Here is a 15,665-nt window from a genome sequence, read left to right as displayed (position 1 = left end):
AATGTTCTTAAATACCCAAGTCAGCAATACTTGAGGCATATCATCATTAGCCATAGCAGTCTGTAAATGATCAAGTCTGGACCAGGCAAACCAATGAATGAAACCAATGAAAATGAAAACTGTGCTGTCTGATGTTAATGATATCTCCACCTACCCTGCAACAATCTGGTGAGTTTGGAGTCTCTGTAGGGGATGTGAGAACACTTCCCATCTACCAGAGCAGAGATGACGTTACCAAGGGCAGACAGGGACAGGTTGATTTTGGTAGCCTCCTTTAAGCGATCACCCTGACAAAATAACAGACAATAGTTAATATCTGTAGGATCGATATGAGCATAATCAGATCACCCAACAACCCAAGGATCATACCAGGGTGGAACAAGTCCAGTTTCCACCCTTGCCGAAATAGGCTGGAATTTCTGGGCTTGATCGTAGCCCCACCAGTGGCTATTACGGCTTTTGTCCCTTCTATGTCCCTCCTATTGACCAATCAGATTCCACCTCTTATATCACTTGCCTTTGCTTAAAAAAAAAGTGGTGCCAAGTGAAGACAATCTGATCAATAATCAAGATCTATATTGTAATAAAACAGGTCCTACTTTGCGAAGCGCATCAAATCACATGAGCACCTTTATTAAAACCATGAAAAGATTTGGAAAATATCTGTTGACACTATGATGAGGCTATGCAAATCCTGCAATCGACCGAAATCTGCAGTGTAGTTTACGAACTGGATGTCAATTTCGTTGCTTGATTTTGTTTGGACTAGGCATACACTCGTTAGTCCAGCCAAAACATAACTCCATAATTCTAGCCTAGTTCAGCAAGGGTGGAAACTGGACTTTCCTAGTCAGTTAATTCCTTTGCCTCAGGAAGATGCTCTTCACACTTAGTGTCTTTGAACACAACGTCACAGTCGTATTTACTGTTCAAGACTGCACTTAGCAATATTCCAGGTATATAATGCAGTCTGTAATCCATCAAGTCTGGATCAGACAATCCAGTGATTGATATGAGAAAAGAACCTTCAGGGTACACAATCAACCAAGTCATCAAGTCTGACCACCCTATCCATTACAGTGTATGACTAGCATAGCTTGCTGAGGACCAGTTCTAACCAAGACAACCACGGACACCATAAAGACTACAACATATACTGACTGTAGCTCCCGTCTTGGCCTGCCGCTCGCTGCCTGCTAAATCCACCATGTTCAACTTGCCAACACGGATGTGGTTTTCACCGTCTACTCCCAACTGAAAACAAATACATGGAGAATGTTTTTGATCACTTAAAACATAAGATTTTACTTCAGCTTCTATTTATACTTAAGAACCACAAGAAAATAAGTCTCCACTGTTGGGATACGGAAAGCGACATATTGAGGTTTGAGTGACAGTAAAGCTTATGATTCATTTAATATCAAAATTAAGGAATGACCTCGTTAACATTACATTACGCTTAACCAGTGTCTTGTGTGAGTTATAAGGCTCCAAACATTCTGCTGGACCACTCAGAACATACCACCAGGATGTAAGCAACTTCTATTATTATTTAGAGTGAGTGAGTGAGTTGGGTTAAACGCCACTTTTAACATTATTCCAGTTATATCATGGCGTGTCAGCTTAATGTGGGAGGAAAGCCCCAAGTGATGCAGGTCTCAGACCTTTACCACTTCGGTGAAACCGACGAGCATGGGTATGGTGCTGACAAACCTAGAAACATAATCGGGTCGAACAGGGATTCGAACCCACAATCATAGGTTTCTGGCGTGCCCAAAGGGACGCAACTCTGCGCAGCGAATAGCAGCGCCTCAGACGACCGGGCCACCCGTGCCCCTAATATTATTTAGAAAAAATTAATTGTCAATAAATAATAGCAGAAAGATCAGTGATGGTTTGTTTGTTATTCAAACTAGCATTACAAGAATAACCTCATAAAAGTTCATTTATTTACCATTTAGACTAATCTTGTTGGGACATAATTACTTCATAATAATTTAAATGCTGCACTTCCTATGTTAAGGTACAAAAGACATCAATGGGCGTGTCCATTGTATATATGACAGACAGGCACTGTACCAAGTACATAAGAACAATTACAATTACCGATAACATGGACACAAAATATAATACGAACCAACACTGAAGAACTTGTTGACTACAAATGCTACTTCTGTTGAGAGTTACAACAACCCGACAAAATAGGATTCACTTAAGACGTACCTCACTACACTCAACAGTGACAATGAAAATGGCATGAGATCGGGAGCTGTGTTCATTCATATTAGTTGCACTGAAATCAGAAATATTAATCCATCAAAATCATTCCTAATATTCCATGCAAAATTGTATGTCATATGTCGCTGACTCATTGAAACGTAGACCTGACCTATCAAATTTGTAACACAACCAATGCACTCAGAAATATTCTATAACTACATGATAGTGACCTGTAAATAATGAGTGAGTGAGTGAGTATGGTTTTACGCCGCTTTTAGCAATATTCCAGCAATATCACAGCAGGGGACACCAGAAATGGAGTTCACACATTGTACCCATGTCGGGAATCGAACCTGGGTCTTCGGCGTGACGGGCCAACGCTTTAACCACTAGGCTACCCGACCGCCCCCTGTAAATAATGAAGTCTGGACACGGCATTCCAGTTGTTGATATTATGAGAAACACTCCACGCGGTCAGGGTATGAAGATACCGAACCCTCTTACGACCAGTGTATGTTGCTGTGGACCTATTCTAATTCTGTAGCCCCATTCGAGTTCAGTAATGCAAGCAGCTGATTCCTGACCAAGAGTATCAAATCTCAGCCAACACATCTATTCTTATTTCCAAGACTCGTCACATGTCAATTATTCAGTAATACAAATGATACAAGACACACAGTATCAAATCTCACCCAACACATCTATTCTTGTTTCCAACATTTATCACACGTCAATTATTCAGCAATACAAATGATACAAGACAAACAGTATCAAATCTCACCCAACACATCTATTCTTGTTTCCAACATTCAACACACGTCAATTATTCAGCAATACAAATGATACAAGACAAACAGTATCAAATCTCACCCAACACATCTATTCTTGTTTCCAACATTCAACACACGTCAATTATTCAGCAATACAAATGATACAAGACAAACAGTATCAAATCTCACCCAACACATCTATTCTTGTTTCCAACATTCAACACACGTCAATTATTCAGCAATACAAATGATACAAGACAAACAGTATCAAATCTCACCCAACACATCTATTCTTGTTTCCAACATTCAACACACGTCAATTATTCAGCAATACAAATGATACAAGACAAACAGTATCAAATCTCACCCAACACATCTGTTCTTGTTTCCAACATTCATCACACGTCAATTATTCAGCAATACAAATGATACAAGACAAACAGTATCAAATCTCACCCAACACATCTATTCTTGTTTCAAACTTTCATCACACATAATTTATTCAGCAATATAAGATAGCTACACAATAAATTGCAAAGAACAATGAAGAACGAAGCATGGAAAATTTCATGATAAAACATTGTTCTATCATGACGTCATTTCTGGAGATTCGAATATGTGCTTGCAACTTGATGACGTTGAAAATTGAACGTTATTTTTGAGAGAGAAGTGTCTAGTGAGTTGTTCATCATAGATGTAGCTGGGCAACGTAGATAAAAGCAATGGCCGAACGATCGCATCCCAAGGTGGGAGATGTGACAATCGGTATTCGGAGAAAAGGTACAGATAATTAACTTGAAAATTGTGAGAATATGTGGAAAAGACCAAATTTAACCCCCATGTTCATGAAATGGACTTGTCCGACATTGCTGAGTTCGGATTCTATTCAGGGAGTCATTATTATTTAAATACGGGTAAATATTCTTATAGCTTGTACATCCTTATAAAGAGGCTGTACCTAATATTGATATCACACATTAGAAATGAATGTTCTGGTTGTTGTTTATCGCACAATAAAACCTGCAGGGAGAATCCATCCCACATGGTTTGTTCTCCCTTCGGTGTTTTATTGTAAGATAAACAACTCCCACTCGCCGCTTATCTCTTAAATACAAATGATACAAGACAAAGAGTCTCAAATCTCACCCAACAGATCTATTCTGGTTTCCCACATTCATCACATGTTCAATTTCCTTGACACTCTTCGTCACAAAGGAAGATAAGTCCTGAAAATAGACAGCATCTATGCATTATCCCCCAGAACCAGCATGAAACACCAGTCAGTTCCTACTACTGGTTTACCTAGTATATACCTGGAGTCAAAACCCTCTGGTGAATACAATCACTGTAAATATAAAACCAACTTTCTACCTCTAGGAATTCTGGTCTTCAAAACTTGGCCCATATGCCAAGACTGGAGATGTATCTAGGATTCAAAACAAAGTGCGCTTGGCAGTCTATTTGGAAAACAATTATGATATTGTTCCATATTGAATGCTTTTAATGTTCTCATTTTTTAAATTGTGAGGAATTGGGATATTTTATATACAAATTGGGAATTTTTACTGTTATGTACTCCAACTTGAGGCTGAATATAGGCCTCAGAGCAGGTCTAGGTAAACCCCTGCATTAGCTAACAGCCTTTTAAGTAAATTAGGTGAGGTGAGGTGAAATTGGGTTTAACGTCGCGTCGAAGATTATTGCACTTATATAGCGACGTGCATGCACATGTGTGTGTGTGTGTGGCCGCTTGTACTAGCCCGGACTGATGCCGATTTATAGTGCTAGCTCACTGAGATACCATGTCGCAGTTTAACATGAATACCCCACCCAGACACAGTATACTGACTCTGAGCCGACCAGTCCTTGTTTTAGCCCCTTAATGCCAAGCGACAGACAGGGTAACAACAAGTACCATCTTTTAACGGCTTTTGGTATGACGAGGCCGGGGATCAAACCCTGAACCATCCGCTCTCCGGGCGGACGCTCTACCACTAGACCACAGAGGTGGTCTAAAGTAAATTAGGTGAACTATTGTTAACTAGTGTGTCTTAAGCCTGACTGCTATTGTCTTATCTCACCTCTTACAGGGGTTCATTGATCTTCATGCAAAAAGAAGCATTCAGAGTAAAAGATCTGATTTTAATGAAATAGCAAAGAAAACATAATTATCGTTTCATTTTCACTGTTAAGCCCAACTTAGTCAAGTTCACATGGATCCTTCTTAGTGCATGGGAATAACATCATATAACATTTTTCATCTGAGACTACATTGACTGTGTTGACTCACCTTCACATAAACACCAGTATCAGGCCTCTCCTTGAGGTCCAGGCGTTTAGACTGATCCTTGGACAACAAGTCCCGCACCTCCTCCTGCACATACAAGCAATGTCAGTCAGATAGTCACCTGGCTTCACACATTCAGTGTGGTGTATATAACATGTGCAGAGATTTGCACTCATTTGGCATCTAAATTTGGGAAAAAGTGTTTGTTTTTCAAATTAGGGATCTTTGTAAGTGCTTAGTTTACTAAACTCAGAGGAACTTTAGTATTGCATTCCAACATTACAGGCAATGCCATAAAGTAAAAGAAAGGATGTTTTTCTGTATAGGTTCTGCTATTAGTGAAAAACAAGTCCCTCAACATTGCCATAACATTACTTATAACTTTAATAGCATGAATAAGTCAATTTTGAACTTTAATTTTGAATTTTTGCTGACATCTGCTGTTGAATCTCGGACCCCAGGCAGGTAGTTTTATGGCAAAATTCTCCCATACATATTCCCAGCAATTAATGGCCACCTGGTAGGATGGTTGTTAACCTTCTAGCACCTAACAGGCAGCTTGGGTTGTATACTCCCCAGGGAGCTGAGAATGATTGTTGAGTGTACACTCATCCATTGACAGTTAATAAAGGCCTAAGCGCTTAGAGCATGCTTATGCATGGAGTACAGCGCATCATAAATGGACTATTATTATTAGTATATTTGTCCAGATGTGTCAGTTGGTTTGTTGATAATTTCAAGCACAAGAGAAAGAGAAATTCTGTGATGTTAGAAAGTTAGCGATGAGAATGATGGAGATGGTGACATCACTTTCAAGATGAAGCAGGGGCACAGGTGTCCCAGTCGTCTGAGGTGTCGCAATTTGCTGTGCAGAGCTGCATCCCTTGGGCATGCCAGAAACCTATGATTGTGGGTTTGAATCATGGTTCGCCCCAATTATGTTTCTAGGTTCGTCTGCACCATAACCGTGCTCGTGGGTTTCACCAAAGTGGTAAACGTCTAAGACCTGCATCACTATGGACTTTTCTCCCACATTAAGCTGAGACGCCGTGATACTGGAATACTGTTAAAAGCGGCGTTAAACCCAACTCACTCACTAACTCACTCCAAAATGAAGCTATGATGGTGAATTTATTCAAATAAAAGAGGACACATAAGTATGATACTACAAGAAAACAAACAGAATAGTTTCAGCCACTTTACAGCAGGGACACTAAAAATGGGCTTGACACATGTTGGGTGAACAGAATCCTGGGCTCTGTTTCACAAAGCGATCATATCGGTACAACTGTCGCATAAACTTTAACACAAACTTAAGACAGTCATAGCACTAAGATGGCTTTGTGAAATGGATCCTAGAACACTGTTCCACACCGTGATCTTACTGCACAAGTCGTAAGTCAATGTAATAATGGGATCTCGGGTGTGTCAACATGTGTAAATGACAGGCCAATGTTTTAACCAATAGGCTACTCCACTGATTAGTTGGTGGTGTGTGCACACAATCAGGCCTGGTGCACCAACATTGTAAAACAAGTGGGACAGTGTTGCAATCTCATTGAGAAAAGCTGTCAAGTATGACTTGAAGCTCACACGTCTTCTCACCTTTCCACTTTTTCTGAAATACTTTTCATGTTGAGCAGTTTTCAAACCTAAACATGAACTCATCAAGTCCATGCTATTACCTTAATGTTAAAGAGGTAAAGATAAAGAGGGACCTTAATTCAAATAGACCCGTAAAAATCAAGGGTAGAATAGCAACCCGTAAGAGGCGACTATGCTTGTTGTAAGAGGCGACTAATGGGATCAGTGGTCACATTTGGTTGATGCATTTCATCGTATCTCAGTTATGTAGATTGATAGACATGATGTCAATCACTGGACTGAATACTTACAGACTGCCCTCATACAGCTGGCATATTGCTGAGTGCGGTATTAAACAACAAACGAAACCAATTCAGATACCATAGGACCAAACATCAAGGAGCACATGACCACCTTTATTATCAAATACCTTAAGTACCGTTTTTTCCTTCAGTTGGTTGGTTGGTTTGTTGTTTAACGCCGTACTCAGCAATATTCCAGCTATATGCATGATATGACGGTGGTCTGTAAAATAATCGAGTCTGGACCAGACAATCCAGTGATTAATATCATGCCCATCGATCCACGCAATTGGGACCGATGACATGTATAAACCAAGTCAGCGAGCCTGACAACCAAATCCTGTTAATCACCTTTTACGACAAGCATAGTCGCCTTTTTACGGCAAGAATCACAACCCAAAAAATAAGCTGTTTTACACAAAGCAGTATTTTTTCACTTAAATTTTGTTGTCAACTTCATGGACATCAAGTAATACTTACCTGATATATTTCTAAATACGACGCTCGAACAAGGTACTGTTGATTCTGTGAGCGGGAAATATGCTGGAATATGTGTTCAAAAGAATTGGGAATCACCCCTCGCATTTCTGGATCGTTCTTGACACCTGGACAAAACAAACAACATAGAGATCAGACCAAATCAAACAATTATTAAGACAAATCATTGGAATAGTTCAGCTGTTTCAAGACATGTCAGATTGATATGCCAGGGAAGCATCAAGTGATTCAGGTCACAGACCTTTGTTGGATCCTTGTAAGGCGAAAGGAGTGAGTGAGCTGGGCTTATTGCCACTTTCAACACTATTCCAGCTATATTGTGGTGTGCCAGCTTGATGTGGCAGGAAAGCCCAAAGTGGCGCAGGTCTCAGATGTTTACCACTTTGCCGAAACCCACAACCATGGGTAAGGTGCAGACAAACTTAGAATCATAATTTGGGCAGCGTTAGAAAGTAACAATTTTAGTCCACATAAGTGAGTGAGTATGGTTTAACGCCGCTTTTAGAAATATTCCAGCAATATCACGGCGAGGGACACCAGAAATGGGCTTCACACATTGTACCCATGTCGGGAATCGAACCTGGGTCATCGGCGTGACGAGCGAACGCTTTAACCACTAGGCTACCTGACCGCCCCTAGTCCATATAATGTTAGCATATAGCAAAACCTTTATCATTGTTTATAAGGAGAAATTTTTACTAGTCCTCATGAAACCTTAACTATTGGGCACTTTGGCAAGGACTATAGGACCATTGTTAATTTCTAACGCAGCTGGGTGAACCAGGTTTCAAACCCACAATCATAGGTTCCAGGTGTGCCCAAGGGATGCAACTCTGCATGGTGAATTGCAACACCTTGGCCACCCATACCCCTTGAAGGGACACTACTCGGATACAAATTGTGTCACTTAAGGCCACCTGTGCTCTGTATGTCATTTGACAAAGCACTGAATCAAGTTATCGGGATGATAGCATGTTAGAAGTTGTCTGTCCATACCTTGCATGGTGAATGTTTTCCCTGTTCCAGTCTGTCCATAGGCAAAGATTGTACCATTGAATCCCTGCAGGACCGACTCCACCAGGTCATGGAACGTCTCGTCATACAGATCTCTCTGCTTGGAACTGTAGTCAGCAACACAAAGCAGGGTGAGTAAGTTTTGGTTTAATGATGCTTTGAACAGTATTTCTGTTGTACTAAGGTGTGTCAGCTTGATATTGAAAGAAAGCCTAAAGTGATGTAGAGTACATAGTTTTTTTGTTTTTTTTTTAAATATTACAGCTATATGACAGTGGTTTGTAAATAATCAAGTCTGGATCAGACAATCCAGTGATTGACATCATGAGCATCAACCATGTAATTGGGATACGATGACATGCATCAACCAAGTCAGTAAATCTGACCACCGGATCCCATTAGTCGCCTCGTACGACAAGCAAAGTCGCCTTTTACGGCAAGCATGGGTTGCTGAAAATCTATTCTACCCTTGATTTTCATGGTTCGCTGACATATCAAGTAACATATCCAGGGTGAACCCAGATTCAATCTTGAATCATAGATCTGTCTGGCACTTCTAAGCAATGCAGCTCTACACAGCCGATAGGGGCACCTAAGATGACTGCCCCATACAGGACAAGGAGTGAGATGGTTTTATGTTGCTCTTTACAAAATGTGAGACAATATCTAACAGGAAATTGTATATAATTTAAGACATAGAAAAGCATAAAATGTTTGTTTGTTGTTTAACACCACAGCCAGCAATATTCCTGCTATATGACAGCGATGTGGAAATAACTGAGTCTGGACCAGCAAATCCAGTGATGATATTTGTGAGCAACGATCCACATTGTCAGGGTACAAAACCACACTATCAAGCAAGTCAGTGAGCCCCACAACCAATTCCATTCGGTCGCCACTTATGACCAACATAGGTTTCATGCGACCAATTCTGCCCGGAATCCCCATGGATTCAAAGCATAAAATAATAGAAAAATGATGGAAAAAGCAATCTCTGTATGGGAAAGAACAGTTGTCGTCCAAGACTTACTCAGCGGGAAGGTGGCATATATTGCACTTGTGCCCAATTCCATTGTCTTTTTGGACAATAAACTATGTGTTAACTAACAAAGACTTACTTCCAGTCATAGACGGAATCAAATGTGAAAGTTTTAGGCGGTTCTGTGGTGGAGCCTTTGGTACTGCGGAGGTCTATCACGCCCCTGTTCACATCCATATTCACCACCCTGGAAACACAACATAATGCCATAATAACATTTGGCCCACTATAGTGTATATAGTTCGGACAAGTATACTGGTCCACGAAACAAATGCCAGTCAACATAATATCAGGACCAGAATGTTTTAAATTGAGGTGGACCAACTGTTTAGTGAGTGAGTGAGTTGGGTTTATCGCCGTTTTTAACATTATTCCAGTTAACAGGTTAAATCACGGTGTGCCAGCTTAATCTGGGAGGAAAGCCCGAAGTAATGCAGGTCTCAGACATTTACCACTTCAGTGAAACCCATGAGCACGGGTATGGTGCTGACAAAGAAACATAATCGGGGCGACCCAGGTTTGGAACCCACAATAATAGGTTTCTGGTGTGCCCAAGGGATGCAACTCTCCACAGCGAATTGCAGCACCTTAGACGACTGGGCCACCCGTTCCCCCCACCTGTTAAGTGGAACACTAGTACATAAATGGTTTCATTCTTCATAGAAGGAAAGGTTCAAAACCAGATATCAGGGTTATCAGAGCATGAATAAAATCATAATGACACAGTTAATAAAGTTCCTGTTGCCATACAACCATGGAGATGAGAGCAAATACTGACCTACTAAACCCACTGGCTGTTTCTTTTTCGTTCATGGGCCGACATCTCACCACCACCTTCACACATTCACCACCTTTGTTTGACTTGCTCTGAAAACAATGTTGACAAAATGATGACTTGTGGTCAATCACAGTATGAACATCACCAAGAATATAGTCATGCCAAATGCAGTTTCTGTTGGTGCCTAGTTTACAGGTTGTTTTGTTTATTTGTTGTTTAACGCCACACTCGGTAACATTCCAGCTATATGATGGCGGTCTGTAAATAATCAAGTCTGGACCAGACAATCCAGTGATTGGTGAGGTGAGGTGAATTTGGGTTTAATGTCGCGTCCAAGATTATTGCACTTATATAGCGACGTGCATGCACGTGTGTGTGTGGTTGCTTGTACTAGTCCGGACTGATGCCGATTTATAGTGCTAGCTCACTGAGATACCATGGCGCAGTTTAACATGAATACCCCACTCAGACACAGTATACTGACTCCGAGCCGACCAGTCCTTGTTTTAGCCCCTTAATGCCGAGCGCCAGACAGGGAAACAACAAGTACCATCTTTTAACGTCTTTTGGTATGACGCGGCCGGGGATCGAACTCCGGACCTTCCGCTCTCCGGTGGGACGCTCTACCACTAGACCACGGAGGCGGTCCAATCCAGTGATTGACATCATGAGCATCGATCCACGCAGTTGGGATACAATGACATGACATCCATCAGCGAGCCAGATCACCCGATCTCGTTAGTTGCATATTACGATAAGCAGTCAGCTTTAAAGGCAAGCATGGGTTGCTGAAGACCCATACAAAACACAAAAGTACCATTTTGTCTTTTTGATGTATTTCTCTTCCAAATGATCCTCAACACATGTCAATCAGCATCATTTTCATCAGATCTGAAAAGATAAACAAACCATAGAATATTTGAAAGAAATGTTGGTATATTTTGTTATAAATATCATTTACATTATTACACCTACGGTATCATGTAGGGCTGGGACGAGGCCAAATTTACCACCCAGGTACCCCACCCCCATTTACCCGAAAATACCTCGGTACCTGCAGAAGGTTTGGTACAAAATGTCCTCTTAGGAACTATTTTACTGGAGCCAGCTGGGAGCCCTAGCAAAAACCATTGATATACAAGTTTAAAATGATCAGATCATGCATACACTAAAGATGACTGAATTTATCTTTACTCAAACATATAAAAGTCAGGAAGAATGTGTGCATAGTCAGATAGAAACACGAACATTAGCAACTTGTAGTAAAACCATGGTGTTTTATTGTCATTTACAATATATCACGTGACTAACCATGGGTCCGGGTATTCCTGTGGGTCCTACTCTGGACCCACTGGACCTTAGGACCCAAGTTACCAACACCATCCCTAGTATCATCTGATACATGCTATAGCTTGAAGAATTTGTAACAGATGGAAAAGAATCCAGCTGATCTATGGGTTAAACATGTTAAATGTTATCACATACTTAGAGAGTAATCTACATGAAATTATCATGATAATGGATTCCTTGGCCTTGGTGTTTTTTTTGGTTTGGTTTGTTGTTTTACGCCGCACTCAGCAATATTCCAGCTTTATGACGGCGGTCTGTAAATAATCGAGTCTGGACCAGACAATCCAGTGATTTACACCAGGACCATCGATCCACGCAACTGGGATACGATGACATGCATCAACCAAGTCAGCGAGCCTGACCACCCGATCCTGTTAGTCACCTTTTACGACAAGCATAGTCGCCTTTTACGGTTGCTGAAGACCTATTCTTCCCAGGATCTTCACGGTCGGCCTTGGTGTACACTGTAATTCCAACTTGTGACTGTGAGTAGGTTATTTTACATTTGATCAGTAAATATGTATCCGTAAAAAAATCCATGTACAGGTACGTCAGCTGAAAAGAATACTGAGTACTTACACAGTGTTTTTAAATAATTGGTTTTTAAAAAAAATTTCCATGCATATTTTAAAGTAAGTAGCTCAAAACTACCTGGGTAATGATGATTTTTTTTGAGCATTTTACACAAATACACAACTTATCTGGAACTCTTTTACAATCTATAACACAGGGTCTTACAATGACTTATAAATGGTTGCCTTTCAGAAAGTACTTGCAATAAATGTGCAGTAATTACCTGTTATGTAAAACACTGTATCATACAATATGTTTTTTGGAATTTCTTCTTCAGATGTGTCACAGCTAAGAATAGAAAAACACTCATTGTTTTAAATAGGAACCAAAATTTTTGGAACTTGTCCAAATTCCCCTGTATTTTGATACACATGTAGTTAGTATAGTTGGGTTATAGCTAAAATGGCACTTCAGCAAAACGTCACCGAGCCAAACGGCATCAAATGGCAAAATCGTCACCTCCCCTAAAGCAACAAAAGGCTACTATTGCCAGGTGAAAACGTCACCTTATTTTTTTATACCTTGGTACTGAAATACATGAAATTTAACTCACATGGTCACTTACAAACACAAATAATTGTCAAATGTTAAGATAAATATCAATTTTATAGATATTTCAAATATATCTCCCCTTTCTTCTAGCAGCTGACATCACAGGAATGTCTCTGCTGATAATAGACCTTGGCCCCGCCCAAGGAAAGCATACATACAACATAACATAATAAAGCATGTAAATAAAGCATATATATACTACTACATAAATCGTTCTTATCGTTATTAAAAACAGAGGTGACGTTTTCGCCTGTCAATTAGTAGGTGTTGTTGCCAAATGAGCTGCGGTTTTCGCCCAAGAAATCGGTGACGTTTTGCTGAGGTGTTGTTTTAGCCTGCAGCCCTGTAGTTTTGGTCAGGGTTTGGTTTCATTGTTGTGGGTTCCGTAACATGCATTATTCCTGACCTCAAGTGAGCAGTGATACCTACTGAAACAACATCTTGATGTATTTAGATCAAATAGATTATGGGGATAGAATTGACAATAATCATCATGATCATGAATATTCACACAAATTTAATGATATTTTGAGGAGTGAGTGAGTGAGTTAAGATTTAACGTCACAGATATTTTGAGGAAATGATACAGAACAAAATTATTTTTTTTTTATTGCAAAGAACAAATATGATAAATATCACCAGAAGATTTCGTGGTCTAGTCAATGTAACAAAGCATGAGATTGTTAGTGTTACTGTCACTGTGTGTGTGTGTTGTGTGTGAACTCCAATAAACAACGTACTGTTGATATGACACACACAGTCACATACCATCACTAACTGATCCCTCCGTTTCAAGTTGTTTTCTACCAAACTGAAAAGTGAACTGTCTCGATCTGAACGCACGATAATACTATTAGAATATTCATTCATAATGAGAATTATCATAATTACAATGCATACCTCAACGGTTTACTATTTGGGGTGATTTACGAACATGAACAATAAAGAATTAGACTCCTGTATTACCATGTCAACTGTCAAAACATCATCGTCGCCGATTCTTGTCAAATCCATGCAGACCAAACACAAGTATTTTGGCATGCGCTCTATGAACTTCCTGTTTATACAAGGGACATAACTCCATTCCATTCCAACTATCGGATTCGGATGCGAAATGCGTTCGTAAAATATTCTCCTAATAACCGATGAGCATGAGCTGTTCCCTTATTTTATGCGACCAACCCCGCCCCCAAACAATAATATCATTGTACTATTCGTTGTTCTTTAGTGGAGTAACTGGGCACCAATAATATCATTGCACTATTCATTGTTCATTAGTGGAGTAACTGGGCACCAATAATATCATTGCACTATTCGTTGTTCATTAGTGGAGTAACTGGGCACAAATAATATCATTGCACTATTCGTTGTTCATTAGTGGAGTAACTGGGCACCAATAATATTATTGTACTGTCCGTTGTTCATTAGTGGAGTAGACCCGTGAAGATTCCGGGGTAGAATAGGTCTTCAGCAACCCATGCTTGCCGTAAAAGGTCTCTGCTTGTCGTAAAAGGCGACTAACGGGATCGGGTGGTCAGGCTCGCTGACTTGGTTGATATCATTGCACTATTCGTTGTTCATTAGTGGAGTAACTGGGCACAAATAATATCATTGCACTATTCATTGTCCATTAGTGGAGTGACTTGGCACCAATAATATCATTGCACTATTCGTTGTTCATTAGTGGAGTGACTTGGCACCTATAATATTATTGTACTATTCGTTTTTCATTAGTGGAGTGACTCGGCACCTATAATATTATTGTACTATTCATTGTTCATTAGTGGAGTGACTCGGCACCTATAATATTATTGTACTATTCGTTTTTCATTAGTGGAGTGACTCGGCACCTATAATATTATTGTACTATTCGTTTTTCATTAGTGGAGTAACTTGGCACCAATAATATTATTGTACTATCCGTTGTTCATAAGTGGATTAACTGGGCACCAATACTAATATTGTACCATTCGTTTGTTCAGTAGTGGAGTAACTGGGCACCTATAATATTATTGTACTATTCGTTGTTCATTAGTGGAGTAACGAGGCAACAATAATATTATTGTACAATTCGTTTGTTCATTAGTGGAGTACCTCGGCACCAATAATATTATTGTACAATTCGTTTGTTCATTAGTGGAGTACCTCGGCACCAATAATATTATTGTACAATTCGTTGTTCATTAGTGGAGTAACGAGGCAACAATAATAATATCGTACAATTCGTTTGTTCATTAGTGGAGTACCTCGGCACCAATAATATTATTGTACAATTCGTTGTTCATTAGTGGAGTAACGAGGCAACAATAATATTATTGTACTATCCGTTGTTCATTAGTGGAGTAACGAGGCAACAATAATATTATTGTACAATTCGTTTGTTCATTAGTGGAGTACCTCGGCACCAATAATATTATTGTACAATTCGTTGTTCATTAGTGGAGTAACGAGGCAACAATAATAATATCGTACAATTCGTTTGTTCATTAGTGGAGTACCTCGGCACCAATAATATTATTGTACAATTCGTTGTTCATTAGTGGAGTAACGAGGCAACAATAATATTATTGTACTATCCGTTGTTCATTAGTGGAGTAACGAGGCAACAATAATATTATTGTACAATTAGTTTGTTCATTAGTGGAGTACCTCGGCACCAATAATATTATTGTACAATTCGTTTGTTCATTAGTTGAGT

At 39.8% G+C, this 15,665-nt stretch overlaps 1 protein-coding gene across 2 annotated transcripts in view; it reads right to left on the bottom strand.

The window, feature by feature from the left end:
* LOC124151670 (kinesin-II 95 kDa subunit-like) overlaps window positions 1–14,021 on the bottom strand; it is a 36,568-nt gene extending 22,547 nt beyond the window's left edge. Inside the window, exons 1-11 of one of the 2 annotated variants that reach the window (XM_046524255.2) lie at window positions 13,934–14,021; window positions 11,310–11,383; window positions 10,493–10,581; window positions 9,794–9,901; window positions 8,658–8,782; window positions 7,644–7,768; window positions 5,281–5,364; window positions 4,137–4,216; window positions 2,224–2,293; window positions 1,162–1,254; window positions 155–287 (exon numbers count right to left, since the gene is read on the bottom strand). In XM_046524255.2, the coding sequence (XP_046380211.1) occupies window positions 155–287; window positions 1,162–1,254; window positions 2,224–2,293; window positions 4,137–4,216; window positions 5,281–5,364; window positions 7,644–7,768; window positions 8,658–8,782; window positions 9,794–9,901; window positions 10,493–10,581; window positions 11,310–11,312 (910 nt within the window). In that variant the 5' untranslated portion in view covers window positions 11,313–11,383; window positions 13,934–14,021. Of the gene's footprint in view, window positions 1–154; window positions 288–1,161; window positions 1,255–2,223; window positions 2,294–4,136; window positions 4,217–5,280; window positions 5,365–7,643; window positions 7,769–8,657; window positions 8,783–9,793; window positions 9,902–10,492; window positions 10,582–11,309; window positions 11,384–12,224; window positions 12,245–13,933 lie in introns of those variants that run through there. The other variant, XM_046524256.2, reaches the window with a different exon arrangement.
* Between the last annotated feature and the right edge of the window lie 1,644 nt (window positions 14,022–15,665).

The sequence above is a fragment of the Haliotis rufescens genome, unplaced genomic scaffold (genome assembly GCF_023055435.1).
Source record: "Haliotis rufescens isolate VD_foot unplaced genomic scaffold, xgHalRufe1.0.p SCAF_6, whole genome shotgun sequence".
NCBI lineage: Eukaryota > Metazoa > Mollusca > Gastropoda > Lepetellida > Haliotidae > Haliotis > Haliotis rufescens.
The sequence above is the reverse complement of the archived record's forward strand: the minus strand, read 5'-3'. Positions and strand labels throughout refer to the sequence as shown.